Consider the following 19,182-nt stretch of genomic DNA (forward strand, 5'->3'; position numbering starts at 1 on the left):
TAATCATGACATGTATGACATACATGACATACAGATATACAGTACTGTTACATTTGTGACATACAAGATATGCAAATATACAGTACTGTTAAACAGAGATCCTAACAGTAAATATATACATACGAGGGGGTGGGTGGGCGGGAGGCTGTTCGGACATTCCAGTTTCGAATTGCAGCCTCCCGTAGGTGCTCTTTAAGAGTGGTTTTGAAGGTGGGTAGGGATTCACATTCCTTTACAGCTTTGGGTAGGGCGTTCCACATTGATGTGGCATAATTGCTAAACGTGTTTAGTCCCTTGTTTGAGCCGAATCTGGGTTGCACATGATTTGTGGAACTCCCTCTGGTGTTGTGGTCGTGGTATTCACTGACCTTTGGGAAGTACCTCGACATGTACATGGGTACCTTTACTTAGTGGTGTAGTGCATCTTGTAGACCAGGCCCATTGCTGGACCTGCTGGACCTGCTGTCTAGTCCTTTAATGAGTATACTGATGGTAGACAAGTGGTTAGTAGGACTGTTATTGAAATAACACTGCAATTTTTTTTTGCCGTTGTCTTTCCAGGGTACATGCTCATTGGTAATGATGTGAAGCTGAACAGTCCCTCATCCCTGATTGGCCAGGCCCTGGCTGAGATTCTCCAGTATCCAGAACGAGCACGGGATGCCCTACGAGTCTTGCTGCACCTGGTAAGAGACACACACACACACACACACACACACACACACACACACACACACACACACACACACACACACACACACACACACACACACACACACACACATACACACATGATGATGATGATGAGGATGAGGATGATGATGATGATGATGATGATGAGGATGAGGATGAGGATGAGGATGATGATACATAACTCCTTCCCTGCAGGTGGAGAAGTCTCTCCAGAGGATCCAGAACGGCCAGAGGAACTCCATGTACACATCCCAACAGAGCGTGGAGAACAAGGTGGGGGGCGTCCCGGGCTGGCAGGCCCTGCTGGCGGCTGTCGGCTTCCGCCTGGACTCTGCTGGTACCGGCATCCCTGCTGCCGTCTTCTTCCCCACAGCAGACCCAGGAGACAGGCTGCAGCAGTGCAGCACCACCCTGCAGTCTCTACTGGGTATGGAGAGCACTGGGCCATGGGTTATACACAAGAACTCACACCGTTTAACAACCAATATTAGGGATGTCCGATATTATCGGCCGATATCGGCAGTAAAATGTGATATCGGAAAATATCGGTATCGGTTTAAAAACAAAAAAAAACAATAACAATATTTGTTATATATATATCCAGTGAAATTATTAGTTACCTGAAATTATTCAGTTTTTTGGACGGGGAAACCCTGCATATATCGGTATCGGTTGATATCGGTTGATATCGGTATCGGAAATTAAGAGTTGGACAATATCGGAATATCAGTATCGGTAAAAAAGCCAATATCGAGCATCCCTAACCAATATGATACCGGAACATAGTGATGTTTCTAATGTTTATTTAGGCATAGTTTTATATAGGGACATGTCTCTACCAAAGCCATGGAAACACGAATTGTCCCTACCAAAGAAATTTGCAGAGTGAAAACTGTAGTTTTAGTATTATAATTCACAACATTGCGGTGTTGCAAAACAGAGCCTTTTATATGTTGCAAAAGTTGACAGCTGTATCAAGAACCAGAATCAGCAAGCTCATCCTATTATCTGCAATATCCAATCAACAACCTGGACCGCTAGTCAAACTCAGTCAAACTCTCCATCTGCCACTGTCCTCAGAGCGGGTTGCGTCCAAAAAAAACCAGCCTCCCCTCCTCACAGAGTAAGTGAGGAAACGATAGTAGTGGTATTTCACCAGCGGCCGAGGCCTCCCACTTATTCTACACGTCTCATGTCTATTCATAGACGTGAAGCAATATGTTTTTTGACCACAAAAAATGCAACATTTTAAAATGGCTTTGCCAGTAAATCCTAGGCTGAAGGGAGTAGCTGTGTAGCTCAGGATACGACTGGCAGTGCAGAGATGAGGCAAAGCTTGCAAAAAGGAATGCAGATCAGTTCAGTGTGCTCGCATATTAAGAGGCCCTACTAAATCTAAAATCAAACCTACACCCCTGAATGCTTATAATATTGAGGGACTGTTAAGATGTCTATTTAAGAATTTGAATGGACAATGAGATCTAGAAATCTCAATTTACCTATCTCAAGCCCTCCTTCTTGATCCTCCAATCACAACTGTTGCTTGCCCAGGGTTTCATATTGCAAAAAGAAATGACAGTAGCTGGCCTCTACCCCAATGTCAAATCTGGACTTTTGCCTAATATTCTCACCTATCTGTTCAGTGTTCTACATTATATGAAGTGTATATAATGAATGCAGCTTATGTATGAATAATGAAGAGGTTAATTTGATCCCATCCCTCAGGTCTGCCGCACCCAGCTCTCCAGGCTCTGTGCAAACTCATCACCGCTTCAGAGGCAGGAGAGCAACTCATCAACCGGGTAGGCTTCTGCACCCTGTGCACACACACACACACACACACACACACACACACACACACACACACACACACACACGCACGCACGCACGCACGCACGCACGCACACAAACACACATGCACGCACATAAACACATATGCACGCACATAAACACACACATACACACTCACACACACACACACACACACACACACACACACACACACACACACACACACACACACACACACACACACATAGACACACACACACACACACACACACACACACACATAGACACACACACACACACACACACACACACACACACACACACACACATAGACACACACACATAGACACACACACACACACACATAGACACACACACACACACACACACTGACACACCAGTGGATTATAAAATCTCGTACACCACACTTAGGTTTTAACTTCAAAAGTCAAAAGACATTTGTATTAGCATGGTGGGGGCAACACCACCCACTCCTTCCTTTGAAATGCTGATAAGCCTTTGCACCACGGGGTCCAAGGCAGCACAAAGCGCCAGTGTTATATCATAAGATAACCCCGTTACGTCAGGGCTGGTTATGTACCGTGACACTAACGCTACAGCTTGATCTGCACTGAAACACTGCAACGAAGCCTGACCAGCACTCCTTAAAGAACAAAGCCTCTACCGCCATCCAAGGCCTGCTCCACGCTGCTCTCTGCTGCTGAGGGCGACCCATTCTCACACGCAACATGTGCTCCTCACATGATTAGCTCTTTTGTAAATGTTACTGTCAACATAAAGAACATGAAATGGGCTTAGCTTGACACGAAAGGCGCATCCCTGACGGCCATGCTGCACAGACATCTCTGTACGGTAGGGCTGTCTTAAATACTTCGAAGCTTCGAAGCTTCGTTCGATGGCACAAGCTTCGAACATTAAAAAAAAAATCGAAGTTTAAAAAAAAAAGATAAAAAAAAATTAAAAAAAAAAATTCAATTTTTTTTTTCTTCGATTTGTGTGTGTGTGTGTGTGTGTGTGTGTGTGTGTGTGTGTGAGAACTACCCATCCCAGTTAGGACAGCCGAATCCCGTCCAATCTTTCGCCGTCGACTAAAGCCTCACTTCTTCAACCATTATCTGAAATGATTAAAAAAAAATATCTAACCGTGACTAACCTTACTGTCATGCACTTTTCCTAATAAACTAACCTACACTGTAACACGCAACACTTTGATAAACATTGTTACTCAGCTGATAGAGTTGTACCCTTCTTGCTGTCTTGTCGTACAGAACTTGTAAGTCGCTTTGGATAAAAGCGTCAGCTAAATGACTAAATGTAAGTGTGTGTGTGTGTGTGTGTGTGTGTGTGTGTGTGTGTGTGTGTGTGTGTGTGTGTGTGTGTGTGTGTGTGTGTGTGTGTGTGTGTGTGTGTGTGTGTGTGTGTGTGTGTGTGTGTGTGTGTGTGTGTGTGTGTGTGTGTGCGCGCGCGCATGGGGCCATTGGGTGGGGCCGGGGGACAAATACACTGGAGGAAAGTAACCCAGCTCAGCACTGCCCAAATTATATCATCACTATTGCCTGTTTGAAGGATATCATCCTCATATACACCTACATGCCTTGTAGAATTCCACACATAAGAAAGAAAGATACTGGGATGAATAAACAAAATAGGAAATAAAATTTAGATAAGGTGCTACTGAGATGTTTTGGTGAGTTCTTTGTTTTTTTGTGGAAGTTGCCCTTCTTAAAAATGCATGAACATTCACTGATAATTGGTCTGTAGTGGAGTCTACAAGGTCTACATTGCCGGACCATGTAGAATACGGACCTTGTAGACTGACATAATTCTGTGCATAGTTTAGTCTACACAGGCCATATTTCAAATAATCAAAATCTTACTTCATTCATCTTAAACATTCTTGATTTGGGGGATTGGTAGTTCCCATGAAATCTGAAGTTGTTCAAACGACAACAGCGATCCACCTTGAATTAAATCACACAGCCGAGTGAAACCTTGTTGGCTCAGTCACGAAAGGGGCTACTTAATTAATTAATCCAACCCACTTTATTTATAGAGCACATTTAAAAACAACAAAGTTTATGAAAGTGCTGTACAAGTCCCACAACATAAGATAAAAAAAAAAAAAAAATGATTTTATTTTTTTTTAATTTTTTTTCGAAGCTTCGAATTAAAATCGAAGCTCGGCCCCGAAGCTTTGATTGCCAAAAAAAGCTTCGAAGATCAGCCCTACTGTACGGTGAAGCAGTGAGAAATAGTTGTCTAGCTTAAAGCGATAATGTGTAATTGTGGTGCCTGCTGGCCGCAAACGGTACTGTCTCTATGTTTTCAATATTATTTCTAATGAGCTTTTTGCTCTGTTTCTTCTGTGCGCTTTGTTATGTGGTTCATTGGTGGTCAAAGTGGCTGCATATTTGTTTTCCACTGTTTGCAAAAAACACCCTGCATTCTGTACGCAAAGAAACTACCGCATCTCAATTGGTTTCAGACATACGTCTGGTATCGCGAGAAGGCTGACCATTTTGAGGTTATAGCGATGAAAGTTGGTGTGGGGGGTGTGTTTAATATGGATGTGATAATGTGTCGACTATGGTCTCTAACTACACACACCCTCAAGACCCCTCCGCTCTACATCTTCTGGCCTCAGACCCACTCCGTCTCCTATCCGAGCTCCGGGAGGATCATCCAGGAGAAGCCACCTATTCTCTGTCCTCGCTCCACAATGGTGGAACGAACTTCCCACCACTGTTAGGACAAAACTAACTGCTATTGATAGGAAACCCGATCAATCTTTCGCCGTCGACTAAAAACACACTTCTTCAATCAATATCTGAAAAAAATATTATAATAATAAATACCAACATTCTTACTGTCTTATACTATCATGCACTCTTCCTACTCTACTAATATGTCTTTACTACTATGCACTCATCACTGCAGCACCCACGTTTCAGCACTGTTTGATGAACATTGTTACTCAATTGTAAGAGTCGTACCCTTCTGGCTGACTTGTTGTACAGAACTTGTAAGTCGATTTGGATAAAAGCGTCAGCTAAATGACCAAATGTAAATGTAAACGACCGACTTTCTACGTGTTCTCCATGTCGACAGTAATAGTAGTAGGCTAATCGTAAAAAGAATCAAGTAAAAAAAAACAAGTAAACTTTACTGTTTGCCAAAATAGCTTATTCAAAATGTTCAAAATTAAAATGGAACTCTTTTCCAAATGGGAGAGTGTAGTTTGTGTTCTAGTAATGTTGTAGATAATACGGAACACAACAGAGATGGATCTGCTCCACGCTGTGGTGCTGACAGGACAGTGCAGACACGGTCTGTTGGAGACGGTGAGGAAGTGTGGAAAAAGCAAATCCATATCTGATATGGGAAAATGAATAGGCCTACTGTATCTGGGAAGATAATTACATTAAGATTTGTGGTGAATTAAGCCATAGATCTACATCATAATCTTCAAAAGACGCACACGCAAAACCTCCGACATGTCGACTATATTAAAGAATTTATATTAAAACCTCCCTGAACATTTGTAATAGATTTCTGTCATTCAAATCTGTCAAAAGGATTGTGATAGATTTCTGTGTTAAAATGTCCGACCCCAAGAGGGGTTCTTGCACAGGTCAAGTTTCAAGTTTCTTTAATAGTTGTCATACAGAAGTACAGAATACTTTCATACAAAATGCTTCTTACTGTTACGCTCCAGAGACTGTGCTAGACAAGATAGTATCAAATAACATAGTATAGCATGTAATTTAGAAGTAGAAAATGAGGTCACAGTGTTCAGTATAGACATATGTACAATGTTCGATGCAGAATAGACGTAACTGAGTTACCATACAATATACAATACTATGCAGTGTACTAATGTACAATACTATATAGTGCAAGCAGAAATGGGATGAGGTACAATTTAGGTACAATTTACAGTAAGCTGTACGAGTTGTAGTGCAATCCTTCATCAATAAATATAAAGTGTGGGGAGTGGGTGCTACAGTGTGTTTGTTTAAAGTGAGTGTGTGCTATAAAGTGTGTGGAGTGGGTGCTACAGTGTGTTTGTTTAAAGTGAGTGTGTGCGTGTGGATGTGTGTGCTATGTGCGTTTGATGGTTGTTGTTGTGTAGTGTTCATTGTTCGTTTAGCAGCCTGATGGCCTGGGGATAGAAGCTTCTTCTGAGTCTTTCTGTGCTCGCCTTGAGACTCCGGTATCTCTTGCCTGACCGCAGCAGTTCAAAGAGGCAGTTGTTCGGGTGACTGGAGTCTTTAATGATTCTCTTAGCCTTGCCCCTGCACCGCTTGTTGTAAATGTTCTGGAGGGTGGGGAGCCCCCCTCCAATTGTGCGTTCGGCTGAACGTGTCACTCTTTGTAGTCTGCTTCGGTCTTGTGCAGTGCTATTCCCAAACCAGGAGGTGATGTTGCCAGTCAGGATGCTCTCTATTGTACATGAGTAAAAGTTCTTAAGGATCTTCTGACTGACTTGGAACTTCCTTAGGCGCCTGAGGAAGTAGAGGCGTTGTCTCTACCCGCGTCTATGCCTTCTACAACGCTGTTCGGTTTCCGGGTTCCTCTGATTGGCCACTAAGCCCACGTGACCCTACGCTAGCACGCCCCCCTTATCGCCGCCAGTTCGCGCGACAAGCCCCTTCAAGAGCTCTCATATTTGCAAATGCATAAACTATATCTTAAATTATGATTATAAGCGACGGCCATATTACACACATAATTTAAGATATAGCTCTCATATTTGCGAATGCAACAGCGTTCACCCTGATGTAAACAAAACAAGTCATTGATAAGCGACGGCCATATTAGACACATAGCCATAATTTAAGATATAGTTTATGCATTCGCAAATATGAGAGCTCTGTCATTGAAGTGGGTGGTGGCAGCGTAACAGCGTAACAAACCAATTACATAATCCAACATATGTGTAAAGAAACAACATAGCTGCGTATTGCTGGCTCTCATATTTGCGGATGCAACAGCGTTCACCCTGATGTAAACAAAACAAATCATTGATAAGCGACAGCCATATTAGACACATAGCCATAATTTAAGATATAGTTTATGCATTCGCAAATATGAGAGCTCTGTCATTGAAGGGGCTTGTCGCGCGAACTGGCGGCGATAAGGGGGGCGTGCTAGCGTAGGGTCACGTGGGCTTAGTGGCCAATCAGAGGAACCCGGAAACCGAACAGCGTTGTAGAAGGCAAAGACACGTCCCACCCACCTCCAGGGTCTGCCAATCATGCAACATAAAAGCAATGCATAAGGTGCTGACATAGAATGAGTATAAAAATAGACAGAATAAGAGAAGTGCAATAAAATATACATAAATTAGCATAGAATAGACAGAGTCAAATAGTGCAATAGTGCAGTACAATAAAATAGTTCTCAGTTCTACAGTACAACAATCACAGTCTAAGTCCAAGTAACTATGGTGAAGCTTACTTTTGAAAATATATAGAGATCTAGCCTCTAATGTCCATAGGTTTGGCTAAGGTTGCATCCCCAATTTAATTTTGGCTGTGGTTGGGAACCTTCAATAAACCAGTAGTAGGCCTAGATGTTCATAATGTTCTAGGGGGCACATTATTGACAAGATAATTAGCAATGTAGCTTGGTCCTGTTTCATTTAGTGCTTTGTATATAAAATAGATTCTAGATGTTACCTCCCCAGTGATATGGACCATATGCAATTTGCATACAGGCCAAACAGGTCCACTGACGATGCGGTCTCCCAAGTACTGCACAGCACCCTCTCTCACCTTGACCGCCAGAAGGGGGGCTATGTGAGACTGTTGTTCATTGACTACAGCTCAGCGTTCAACACCATAGTCCCCACCAGACTGGTGGACAAGCTGATCGAGCTGGGTCTGAGCTCCGCTCTGAGCGCCTGGATACTGGACTTTCTGAGTGAAAGGCCCCAGGCGGTCAGGGTGGGGGGTCAGACCTCCAACACCATCACCCTGAGCATCGGGTCCCCCCAGGGCTGTGTTCTGAGCCCCCTGCTGTACTCCCTATACACACATGACTGTGTGGCCAAGTTCAGCTCCAACTCCATAGTGAAGTTTGCGGACGACACAGTGGTGGTGGGGCTGATCTCGGACAACGACGAGAAGGCCTACCGGGAGGAGGTTGAGATACTGGAACGCTGGTGCCAGGACAACAGCCTGCTCCTGAACATTGGTAAAACCAAGGAGCTGACCGTGGATTTTAGGAGGAGACAGCAGGAGACACACACACCACTGGGGATAAACGGGGCTACCGTGGACAGGGTGAGCAGCTTCAAGTACCTGGGGGTCCACATCTCAGAGGAGCTGACATGGACAACACACATAGACTCAGTCGTAAAAAAAGGCGAAGCAGCGCCTCTACCACCTGAGACAGTTAAGGAAGTTCAGAGTATCTGGGAAGATACTCCAGTCCTTCTACTCCGGAGCTGTAGAGAGCATCTTGACTGGAAACATCACTGCCTGGTATGGAAACAGCACGGCGCAGGACAAGAAGGCCCTACAGAGAGTGGTGCGCTCAGCCGAGTGTACCACGGGTATTGCACTACCACCCCTGCAGGTCCTATACAACAAGAGGTGCAAATCCAGAGCCTGCAGAATAATGAAAGACCCTCACCACCCCAGCAACAGCCTGTTCAAGCTGCTGCGGTCAGGCAAACGCCTGCGAACACCAGCAACTAGGACAGAGAGACTTCGGCTCAGCTTCTTCCCCAAAGCCATCAGAGCCTTGAACACTGAACTCTCCACACACAAGCACACATGAGCACACACACAACACACACACTGTACACGCTCACACACTAGCAGCCACTTTAACATGAGTACACACATACTCATGCTGCACACGCTCACACTTATGGCCACTTTACAAAAGGAAAGGTCACTTTAAGAATAGTATAGATTGAATAGTATAACTTGAGATTGTATAATATAGCATTGTATAACAGTGTACATAAAGACCCAGTGCCTCATCCGTAGCTAACAGTGTATTGCACTACCACAGGACCTAGCATGTCCTACCATGCTCTGTAAATAACTCATGTACATATACCGATATGCCCTACTTTGTTTACTTGTTTATTGCACAATGTCGTTCTATTGGATTCTTATTATATATTACTATTGTATTATGCACATCGTTGCGGGCAAGACCCCCCGCATTGCATTGTATACTTGTATGCCGTGACAAATAAAACTCTTGACTTGACTTGACTACCGGAAGCCAGTGCAAGGTAGCTAACACTAGACTGATGTGGTCTCTCCTCTTGGTTCTAGTTAGTAGCCTAGCTGAAGGGTTTTGAATGAGTTGGCTGCTAAGGAGTGCATTTTATAAATGGCCGTACTTTAGCTATGTTTTTAAGGTGGAAGAATGATGTTTTTGTCACCTTGTTGATGTGTGATTTAAAGCTTAGGTCTGAGTCTATGATAACATCAATACTTGTAACTTTGGGTTAAGTTGCCCCATATTGCTCAGCAGCATTCTCTTATAATTATAGGGCCAAATAGTAGGATTTTAGTGTTGTCCTCATTTGATTTTAGGAGGTTGTTGGACATCCATTTGTTTATTGCTAAGAGACAGGCAGAAATGGAGTTAAAAGCCATGGGATAATTTGGTTCAGCAGAGATGTACAATTGTGTGTCATCTGCGTAGCTATGGAAACATACAGTACATTGTGTTTTCTAATGATGTCCCCAAGTGTCTCCCTTTGATATATGTGCTGAACCAGTTTAATACATAGTCAGAAAGACCAACTAACTTGTCTAGACTATTTATTAGTTTAAATGAGTTTAAGAGCTGGTGGTCTCAATTTTGTTTCCGTACACGCTCTTCTGTACAGAGAACTTGATTAATCAATAGATTAATTTGCTTTAAAAGAAAACTCCAACATTTTGGGAAATTAGCTTATTTAACATCTTCCCTGGAGTTAGACAAGAAGATACATACCTTTTTTGTCTCTGTGCGTGCATTTAGCTTTGGGAACAGTCGCTCCGTTAGTGTAGCTTAGCTTCATCACTGGAAGTGGGGGAGATCCGGAGCTTCATCACTGGAAGTGGGGGAGATCCGGAGCCTGACGTTCCCTTACACTGTATACAATCACGAAATACACTCCAAATACAACTCCAAAACGTTCATGTAAACATGTTGTGACCTGTGTATTCACCACGTAGAGAAATAAAAAATAATTGAATTAGACAATTACGTTTTATAAGCAAATATACTCTGAACAATTTTTTGCCTAACCACTCCTCTCTGAGCGCAGCCAGTGATTTCAACGTGTCGTCGTGATTGTTGATATTCTCATTCATTCAAAGGATCCGAACCGATTGAAGTTTATGGATACCATGACTTAAAATCCTCTTACCTTGACGATTAAAAGCCTCCCCAATTTAGAAAACAGTAATCCAATGGCTGGTATTGTTATACCGGACGCTCTGAGCTAACCGGAGCTAACACAGATCAGGATGGTAAAGCATATATAATGACTTCCTTTCTGGGGTTTTCAAAATAAAAGTGCAACGTTTATAGCAGCGGAAACGTTTATTTTGTACATTATCTAACGTTAACACGAACCTAAACTAACGTTACAACTAACCTAAAGTTAGAGAGGAGTGGTTAGGCAAAAAATTGTTCAGAGTATATTTGCTTATAAAACGTAATTGTCTAATTCAATTATTTTTTATTTCTCCATGTGGTGAATACACAGGTCACAACATGTTTACATGAACGTTTTGGAGTTGTATTTGGAGTGTATTTTTCGTGACTGTATACAGTGTAAGGGAACGTCAGGCTCCGGATCTCCCCCACTTCCAGTGATGAAGCTCCGGATCTCCCCCACTTCCAGATTTGAAGCTAAGCTACGCTAACGGAGCGACTGTTCCCAAAGCTAAATGCACGCACAGAGACAAAAAAGGTATGTATCTTGGGGGGCGGCTACGTGGCGTAGTGGGCAAGGCACTCGCCACGAAATGCTGGAGACGCTGGGCTCGTCAGTTCGAGCCCAGCGCTCCACATTTGCTTTCAGTTTAGCTGGTCGTCCACAGTAATACACATTGGCCGTATTACGGGGAGGGAAACTGAAGGGTGGGGATCGGGCGTTGTGGACAGCGACTCCTACAGGTCGGTTGGTGCGCCTGCGCAGTAGAATCAGGAAGTGTCGGGGGCAGCGTGAGCCTCCCACACGTTACTCCTCGCCACTGAGAGATCGAGCTGCGCAGGTGAAAAGATGCAACTGCTGTTACCTCAAGTACCGGAGGGGACTTGTGCTATTTATGACTTAGTCCACATTGCAGCCGGCTTGTGGGAGGCAAGAAACAGCGTCCGTGACAGGGGAGGGTTGAATTGGATGATACGAAATTGGGATGGGAGAAAATATAGAAAATGGGAGAAAAAGTGGATAAAAAAAAAAGGGTATGTATCTTCTTGTCTAACTCCAGGGAAGATGTTAAATAAGCTAATTTCCCAAAATGTTGGAGTTTTCCTTTAAGTGTAATGTATGTACCACACCCACAAGTGTTCTTTGTTGCTGTATTCCTTCCTGTTGACGTGGACCCCTCTGCCCTAACTCTGTGAATGGCCTTTGTGCATGCAATTAAAAGCCTATTCTCTCTCCCCCCCCCCCCCCCCCTAACCTGCGGTCTGAAGGCGGTTAAAAATATGGTGGGAATGGTAAGTGTGCCTTGACCTCCCTGTACCTCTTCCATTCCACTCTATCTTATCCTGACCCATCCACCCCACACCACCCTTCACTTCACTGTCGTTGAAAGGGTTCTAAGGAGGATGTCCTAGCTTACTGCGAAAACATTCATAATCAACTAATTGCCATTGTTTTTTGGTCCACTAATTGAATACGGTAGTCCAATGAAGCGACAAAACTGTACAATTGTACCTTGTTTTATATCTCCCAACGGGGAGACCATTCTCATTGGGGCTACTAATACTTACAATATATGCATTCATGGTACTGTAAAGTGGCTTGGATGAAGGTGTCCACCAAATGGGAGCATTATGTTACGACATCACTCATTCAACATGGGGATAAAACAAACAAACAAACAAACTTTGACTAATCAATGACTAATCGACTAAACACAGTCGACTAAGACACGACCCCTTAGTTGACTAATGGACTAAGAGGGGGGGGGGGGCAGCCCTACTGTCCTCTTCCAGATAAATGAACTTCACATGCAATGTTCATGATTTACTTGGATGTTTTGTGGTGTTCTAATATGTTGCCTGAATACATCACACCTTTAGAAATAGCCTTTGTTTGTCTATAACATTCTCTAGCCAGGCTCTGCAGTCAGAGATCAGTAAGGTGGCTGGTGTTGACAGCTGTGGTAGATAGAACTGCATTGTAAATACAAGCCAGTGGTGATAATGAGGAGAGTAGGGAGGAGACGGAGGCACGTTTCCACTCTCTCAACAGACCTGTCTCAATCTTTCTCTCTGATTGGAGGATCAAGAAAAGAGGGCGGGTTTGAGATAGGTCAGTGGCGTTATTTTCACAAAGGTGTCTCTGTTTTCAAGCCAAATAATCCCTAAACACATTGGGCACGTGTGGCTGAGTCTAAACCGCCTCTCAGGGGAGGATTTGGAAGGGTTATTCTGTCCAACAGTAGAGGCTCTGTAGTCCTAAACAGCTGATCCTCTGGGAATAGGAATCAACTTCACACCAGGTCAAAGACCAAATTCAACGACCATGAGGAAATTAACCTCCACCACCACAACAAACATGGAGGTGTCACCAAATCATATTAGATTTAGATTATTCTCATTTTCTTTTTGCTACAGTAAAAGTAGTCTGACTAACCACAATCCATTTAACCATTAATCACACCACCAATGAAAGTTAAGATTGAACTATTGTTTTATTTCTGTTTTCACTTATCGCAAGTCTCTCCTTCTCTTTCTCTCTTCTTTTGTTCTTCTCCAGCTCCACCAGGTGCTAGTTCAACTCCAGACAGGAGAGAAAGAGCAGGATTTCTCTCTACTGCCAATCCAGGTGTCCATCAGTGTGCAGTTATGGAGACTGCCTGGGTGCCATGAATTTCTGGCTGCGTTAGGTCAGTAAACCGTTGGGGAATCCCTTAGCCAAATCAATCTTTTAACACACAAACAGACACACACAACGTTTGTTAAAGGAACACACCATCTTTTTTGGAAATTACTTCCCGCCTTCCCCAGAGTCAGACAGGAAGATAGATACTCTTTTCATATCTATGCGTGCAGTTTACACTAACTAGTTTACGCAATGGCTGGAAGTGGACACGGACCATTAGTCTTATTAACGTACATGTTGAGACTAGTGTATTTATGTAGAAATAACAGGCCGTTCAACTGCCTCAGCCTCCCTTCTTGCCCACGCTGCTTCCAGAACCTGTAGTTCCTCCTCTGTAAATCCTGGTTCAAATAGATACATTTCTGGATCTTGGTTTGTCCAGAATAAGCAGTCGTTCTTCCGTATGTTAGCTGGTCACATTGGTTTTGTAGACGGAAGTTACAACAGGCCTTTAGAAGTGCTGTGGTAATCACTGCGCCCAGCTGACAGTTGTTCGTCAAAATCGTTCAGACTATGTATCTGCTTCGAAACATTTCAAATTTTACATTGTTATTTCTACACATGGTAAATACACAAATGACAACATGTAAATAAGACAGTTGGAGTTCTTGGAAAGTGTATTTCCATATCCACTTTATTATGTAAACTAGCTAGCGAGCTGCAGGTCTTTCTCTCTGTACTGCACGCAAATGAGAAGGGTACCCATCTTCTTGTCTGACTCTGGGGAAGTAAGCTAATTTCCCAAAATGTTGGTGTGGCCCTTTAAATTCATATTTTAACTCTAGACCCTCTGTGTGTCTAGGTTTTGACCTGTGTGAAGTAGGCCAAGAGGAGGTGGCACTGAAGACGGGCAAGCTAGCCAACCGCCGCACTCTGCACTTTGCTCTCCAGTCCCTGCTGGCGCTGTTTGGTAAATACGAAGAAAATAATCCCTATCTAGGTGTAACTGAGGGGTTACAAAACCCTGACTGTATTAAAGATTGTGATAGATTAAACCACTGCTAGTTATGTACTTAGTATTACTTGCCAGACAGTACAACTAATTATGGCAGACACTCATAATAACACGGCACGGGGACAAAGAAATATCATTGAGGGTATTTATTATTATGCAGCAAATTGTACAGATATGAGAATTAGGGTTGCGCTTGTATGGCGAAGAATATGCATAAGTCAGTCAGTAGCAAAAGTCAGTGGGAATAGAATAATTCCTACGATGGGGTACTAGGCTAACGCCGCCTGGCGTAGGATGGCAATTATAGGGGGAAACGCTGGTACCGCTGGAGACAAGGGGTTTCCTCCCAGAGATGTAAGCTCTGGAGGAGAGAGGAATGTTCGGATACTCAGTCTGATCAATTGAAGAAGAAGGGGGTTCACGTACAGAATCCAGTCCTTGTAATCCAAATGCTCAGCATCAAAGCAATAACTGTAATCCAATTGCACGATAGCAATGATGATAGCCAGCTAGCCTCGGTCCACGAAGCCAGCCCGAATGTAGATCCTCAAGGTGGTTAAATCCAAACGACAGTGGGTATTAACGATGCTCTTCTCCAGGTAGTACGTTCCACAATCACTATAATCCAACCAATACTGGTTCTGCAATCGCCGCAGTCGGTTCCAATATGCACATGTCCAGTAGGTTCTCCGACTAGGCCTCCTCGTGTATTGGCACCAATGTATTTAGTCCACGCACACTGGCTAAGGTCCACTAGCTAAACGAACGAACTGCTGGGTAATGCTGCACACGAACAAACTGCTGTTGGCACGATACACAATAATTAACGACTCTTTACTTCACATTAAGCTAAGTCGAACTTGACGTTACTGCATTAAATCTGACACTTTTACTATTCACTTTGCACGTGGTTCTCAACGCTCTGTTAGACGAACTGCTTCTCACTACATTAGAATCACACTGAACGTGATGAACGATGAACAGCTACTGTTCGCACCTGCCGCCGTATATATACTTAAGTGGCTTTCTAGTGCCGAACCTCAGTTCTCGTCTCGAATCAATGCGCCGTCTCCAGGCATGTTGCAACATGCCTGGACTCGCCTTTGAACCTGACTTTAGGGGCTTGCCGTCTGGCGCCGATAGCGTTATCCAATAAGGAAAGCGAATATTACTAGGATTCAAACGCAGGCTTAAAGGGATATAACGTGTATATATAAATAATATACAAGGTATATAAAACAATAAATGTAGATTCTCAGCTTTAATCTGGCCCTTCACAACACTAGGGACAAATTGGAAATTAGCTTATAATAGAGATGTTATGATAGACAAAGTCAGCTCCCATTTTCTATGTGTGTATTTGTCCCTATCTAATAAACGTTGATAAACAAGCTTATGTTCTTGCTAATTGTATTTACTCCAAATGCTCATGGTCATCATAGGGATGGCTAGGCACTACGTCATCATATTCCAAAACGCCACTTCTGTGTCCTGTTGCTTCCAGATGGGATATTCAAAGGCAGTACTACCGCTTTCCTCCGTTACCGGTTTTTTACTGCCTTTTTATATATATATATATATATATATATATATATATATATATATATATATATATATATATATATATATATATATATATATATATATATATATACGAGTTGAGACCTTTTTTCACAGACTTTGAGAAGTCAGCGAGGTAGGATGTCACAGTAAAAAGGGTGATCGGTTCCTGGGCTGTAGCCATTGCTGTTTACATTGGCCGCATTAGACTAAACATGCTAGTGGACATGGAAGTAATTTATGACGTCACACTAGCCATCCCTATATACCTGAGCATTAATGAGCTATCCAGATGTTTTCTTTGACTTCATCTTGATCTTTCTTTCTGTTCTCAGACTCCACAGAACTGCCCAAACGCCTCAGCCTGGACAGCTCCTCTTCCCTTGAGTCTCTGGCCTCGGCCCAGTCTGTGTCCAACCCTATGCCCATGGGTTATCCCAGCCTGCCCTTCTCCCCTCACTGCATGGACAATCTGGCGTCAGATGCCATCTCCGTCTACAGCCTCAGCTCCGTGGCTTCTACCATGAGCTTTGCTTCCAAGTCGGAGTGTGATTTCCTGGGCCATCGGCAACGTGGTGGGGCCACGGCACACTACTCTGTCCACAAGCACCCTCACGTTCCCCGCAGCCGCTCCTCTCCTCACGGCGCGGCCACTGCGGCGGGAGGGGGTCGGGGGGAGGAGGAGGAGTACGAAGGCTTTTCCATCATCAGTAGTGAGCCACTGGGCAGTCACTGTGACTCTCTGCCTCTGCCGCCAGGCCACAGCCAGCGGAACCACCGCGGAGGCAGGGGGGCTGTTGGTGGGTCGAGCTCCGGAGCAGGGAGGGGCTACACTGTATCGGTATCATCAAGGGGCAGTGTCAGCACCCCCACCTCTCCTGTCAAAACCAGCCTGGTTCCCAGCCCCAACTCGTCCTTTCAAAAGGTGGGCAAGGCAAGCACCTCAGACACAGGCGAATCCGACCAGTCCAGTACTGAGACAGACAGCACTGTCAAGTCCCAGGAGGAGAAAACAGCCCCTCTGGACCCCCAGGAGCTGGCTCAGAAGATTCTGGAAGAGACCCAGAGCCACCTGCGGGCAGTGGGCAGCCTTCAGAGGGCCGGAGCAGAGGGAGGGCCAGCAGGAGGCAACTCAGCTCGGAGCAGCGCTTTCCGCTCTTCAGAGACCAGTGCGTTTAGCCGTCCCAGCAGCAGTGCCAGTGGCCGAGCCCAATCTTCCCCAAGGCCCAAACCTCCATCCCGTTCCTCTTCCCTGCAGAAGATAAGCTCTGGCTACAATAGCCCTGCAGTCTCTGAATCCTCCCAAAAGGAGGGCAGCCATCCCTCCCCTACTCTGGACAGCAATGCACTGTTCAAAAAGTACCCCAGCTCCCCATACAGTGGCCACATCTCTCGCTCTCCGAGCAATGTGTCCCCTAGCTCTGGCCATCAATCCCCAACTGGTAGTGCCCCGTCCCCCGCCCTGTCCTACTCTTCAACTGGTTCTGCCTGTTCCACCTCGGCGGATGCCCCAGACCTGGACCGACTTAGAAGAGGGGTCATAGATGAGAAAGTCCAAGCTATCCACAATTTGAAGACCTTCTGGGTCAATGCTACAGCCCAGCAGCAGCAACACCTAGGCCCTGTCAAGGCCATCCATGGTGGTCCTGGTCCTCTGGCCTCTGCCAAGAGGGATGTGCTGAGCCTTCTGAACCTCTCCCCGCGACACTGCTCCCCTAGTGATGCCCAAGACAGCCTGGAGCTGGGGCTGCATTCACTGGATAGGAGCAGCAAGAACTCTTCCAATGGACACCACTGCTCCAACCCCAGAAAAGTGGCTCCCTCACCTACTATCTCCACTAGCAGCAGCCCTGGTGCTCGCTCCATCAGACTTCCTGCCGGGAATGGGTACAAGTTCCTCTCTCCTGGCAGATTTTTTCCTTCCTCTAAATGCTGAGACACTTTAAATGGTCCTCGTAATTTTACCTTCCATTTACTATCCTGCGTGCCGGAGGAGTAGGGCACCGTTTTGAGGGCCACTATTGGCCCACCGAACTTGATTGACAGTGAGATGGATTTGATCAGCCAATGAGTGTGATCCCCAAGAGGCACATGAAAGAGAGTGTCTTGTCATTGTGCCCATAATACTGTAAATGGCAATGAGAAATACTCAAATGACCTGATACTGTGTTTGTCTGTAACTGTGTGTCAGGTAGATGTAAATGCCAATCGGTATTTCTTCCAAAAACTTTGCTGTTTGTGTGGGCCAAGATGCAACAGCTATAACTGAATTCCTCCATTCTGTTTTGTTTTGTTTTGTTTTAAAATTGAATGGTTATTATTATTATTATTATTATTATTATTATTATTATTATTATTATTATTATTATTATTATTATTATTATTATTATTATTATTATTATTATTATTATTATTATTATTATTGTTATTAATATTATAATAATTATTATGTTTTGTAAATTAATTCCAGTGTTTCACAATCAGTATTAAGCGTTTTTATATTATTAAAAAGTGAACAAACCTGTACCATGTAAAGATGGATAGAGTGAAAAAAAGATTTAATATTTTTTATTGAAATCAAAAGGGCATTTTGCCTGATTTCTTTGTGAATTGAGTGTCTGCTCCGAAGCATGGATTCTCTTGCTATTCAGTGTTAAGTACCATGTATGACTTTTTAGCCCATGATTTTTTTAGATTAAACATGAAAATTTCATGACAACCATCTGTCATTTACCAGTAAACTGTTTCAATAAAAAAGAAAATCGTGTTTGCTTTCTTGTATTCTTGGGATTTTATTATTTTGACCATATCATCTGGTGTCAGGCCAAGATTTAGCCTGCTTAATACAATTATTTATTTATTTTCGCACCTTTTCAGAAAATCTTTGTGACCCCAATCTTTAAACCACATAAAGATTGTACCAAGGGTCTTTAACTCATTGACCACCACGCTCTTTTCCCATCTTTACTCAATGACGCCAGCGTTATTGACAATTTTAGCGACGTTTGCAGACCCGTCGTGTGTTCTGTATTATAGCTATGGAGACAATAGTATGGCTCATTTGACAGGCATTGTTCAT

At 43.9% G+C, this 19,182-nt stretch overlaps 1 protein-coding gene across 1 annotated transcript in view; it reads left to right on the forward strand.

Moving 5' to 3' along the window:
• Positions 1-18,834, forward strand: part of LOC311222997 (tetratricopeptide repeat protein 28-like) — a gene marked incomplete at its 5' end in the record, with an annotated part of 36,265 nt that extends 17,431 nt beyond the window's left edge. The window contains 7 exons of the mRNA XM_084307672.1: positions 562-686; positions 889-1,120; positions 2,419-2,495; positions 12,172-12,195; positions 13,463-13,592; positions 14,391-14,498; positions 16,439-18,834. Coding sequence (XP_084163798.1) covers positions 562-686; positions 889-1,120; positions 2,419-2,495; positions 12,172-12,195; positions 13,463-13,592; positions 14,391-14,498; positions 16,439-18,039 — 2,297 coding nt within the window. The 3' untranslated portion in view covers positions 18,040-18,834. The remainder of the gene's footprint in view (positions 1-561; positions 687-888; positions 1,121-2,418; positions 2,496-12,171; positions 12,196-13,462; positions 13,593-14,390; positions 14,499-16,438) is intronic.
• Between the last annotated feature and the right edge of the window lie 348 nt (positions 18,835-19,182).

This window comes from Notolepis coatsorum, assembly GCF_963971535.1.
Source record: "Notolepis coatsorum genome assembly, chromosome: 1".
Taxonomy (NCBI): Eukaryota; Metazoa; Chordata; class Actinopteri; order Aulopiformes; family Paralepididae; genus Notolepis; species Notolepis coatsorum.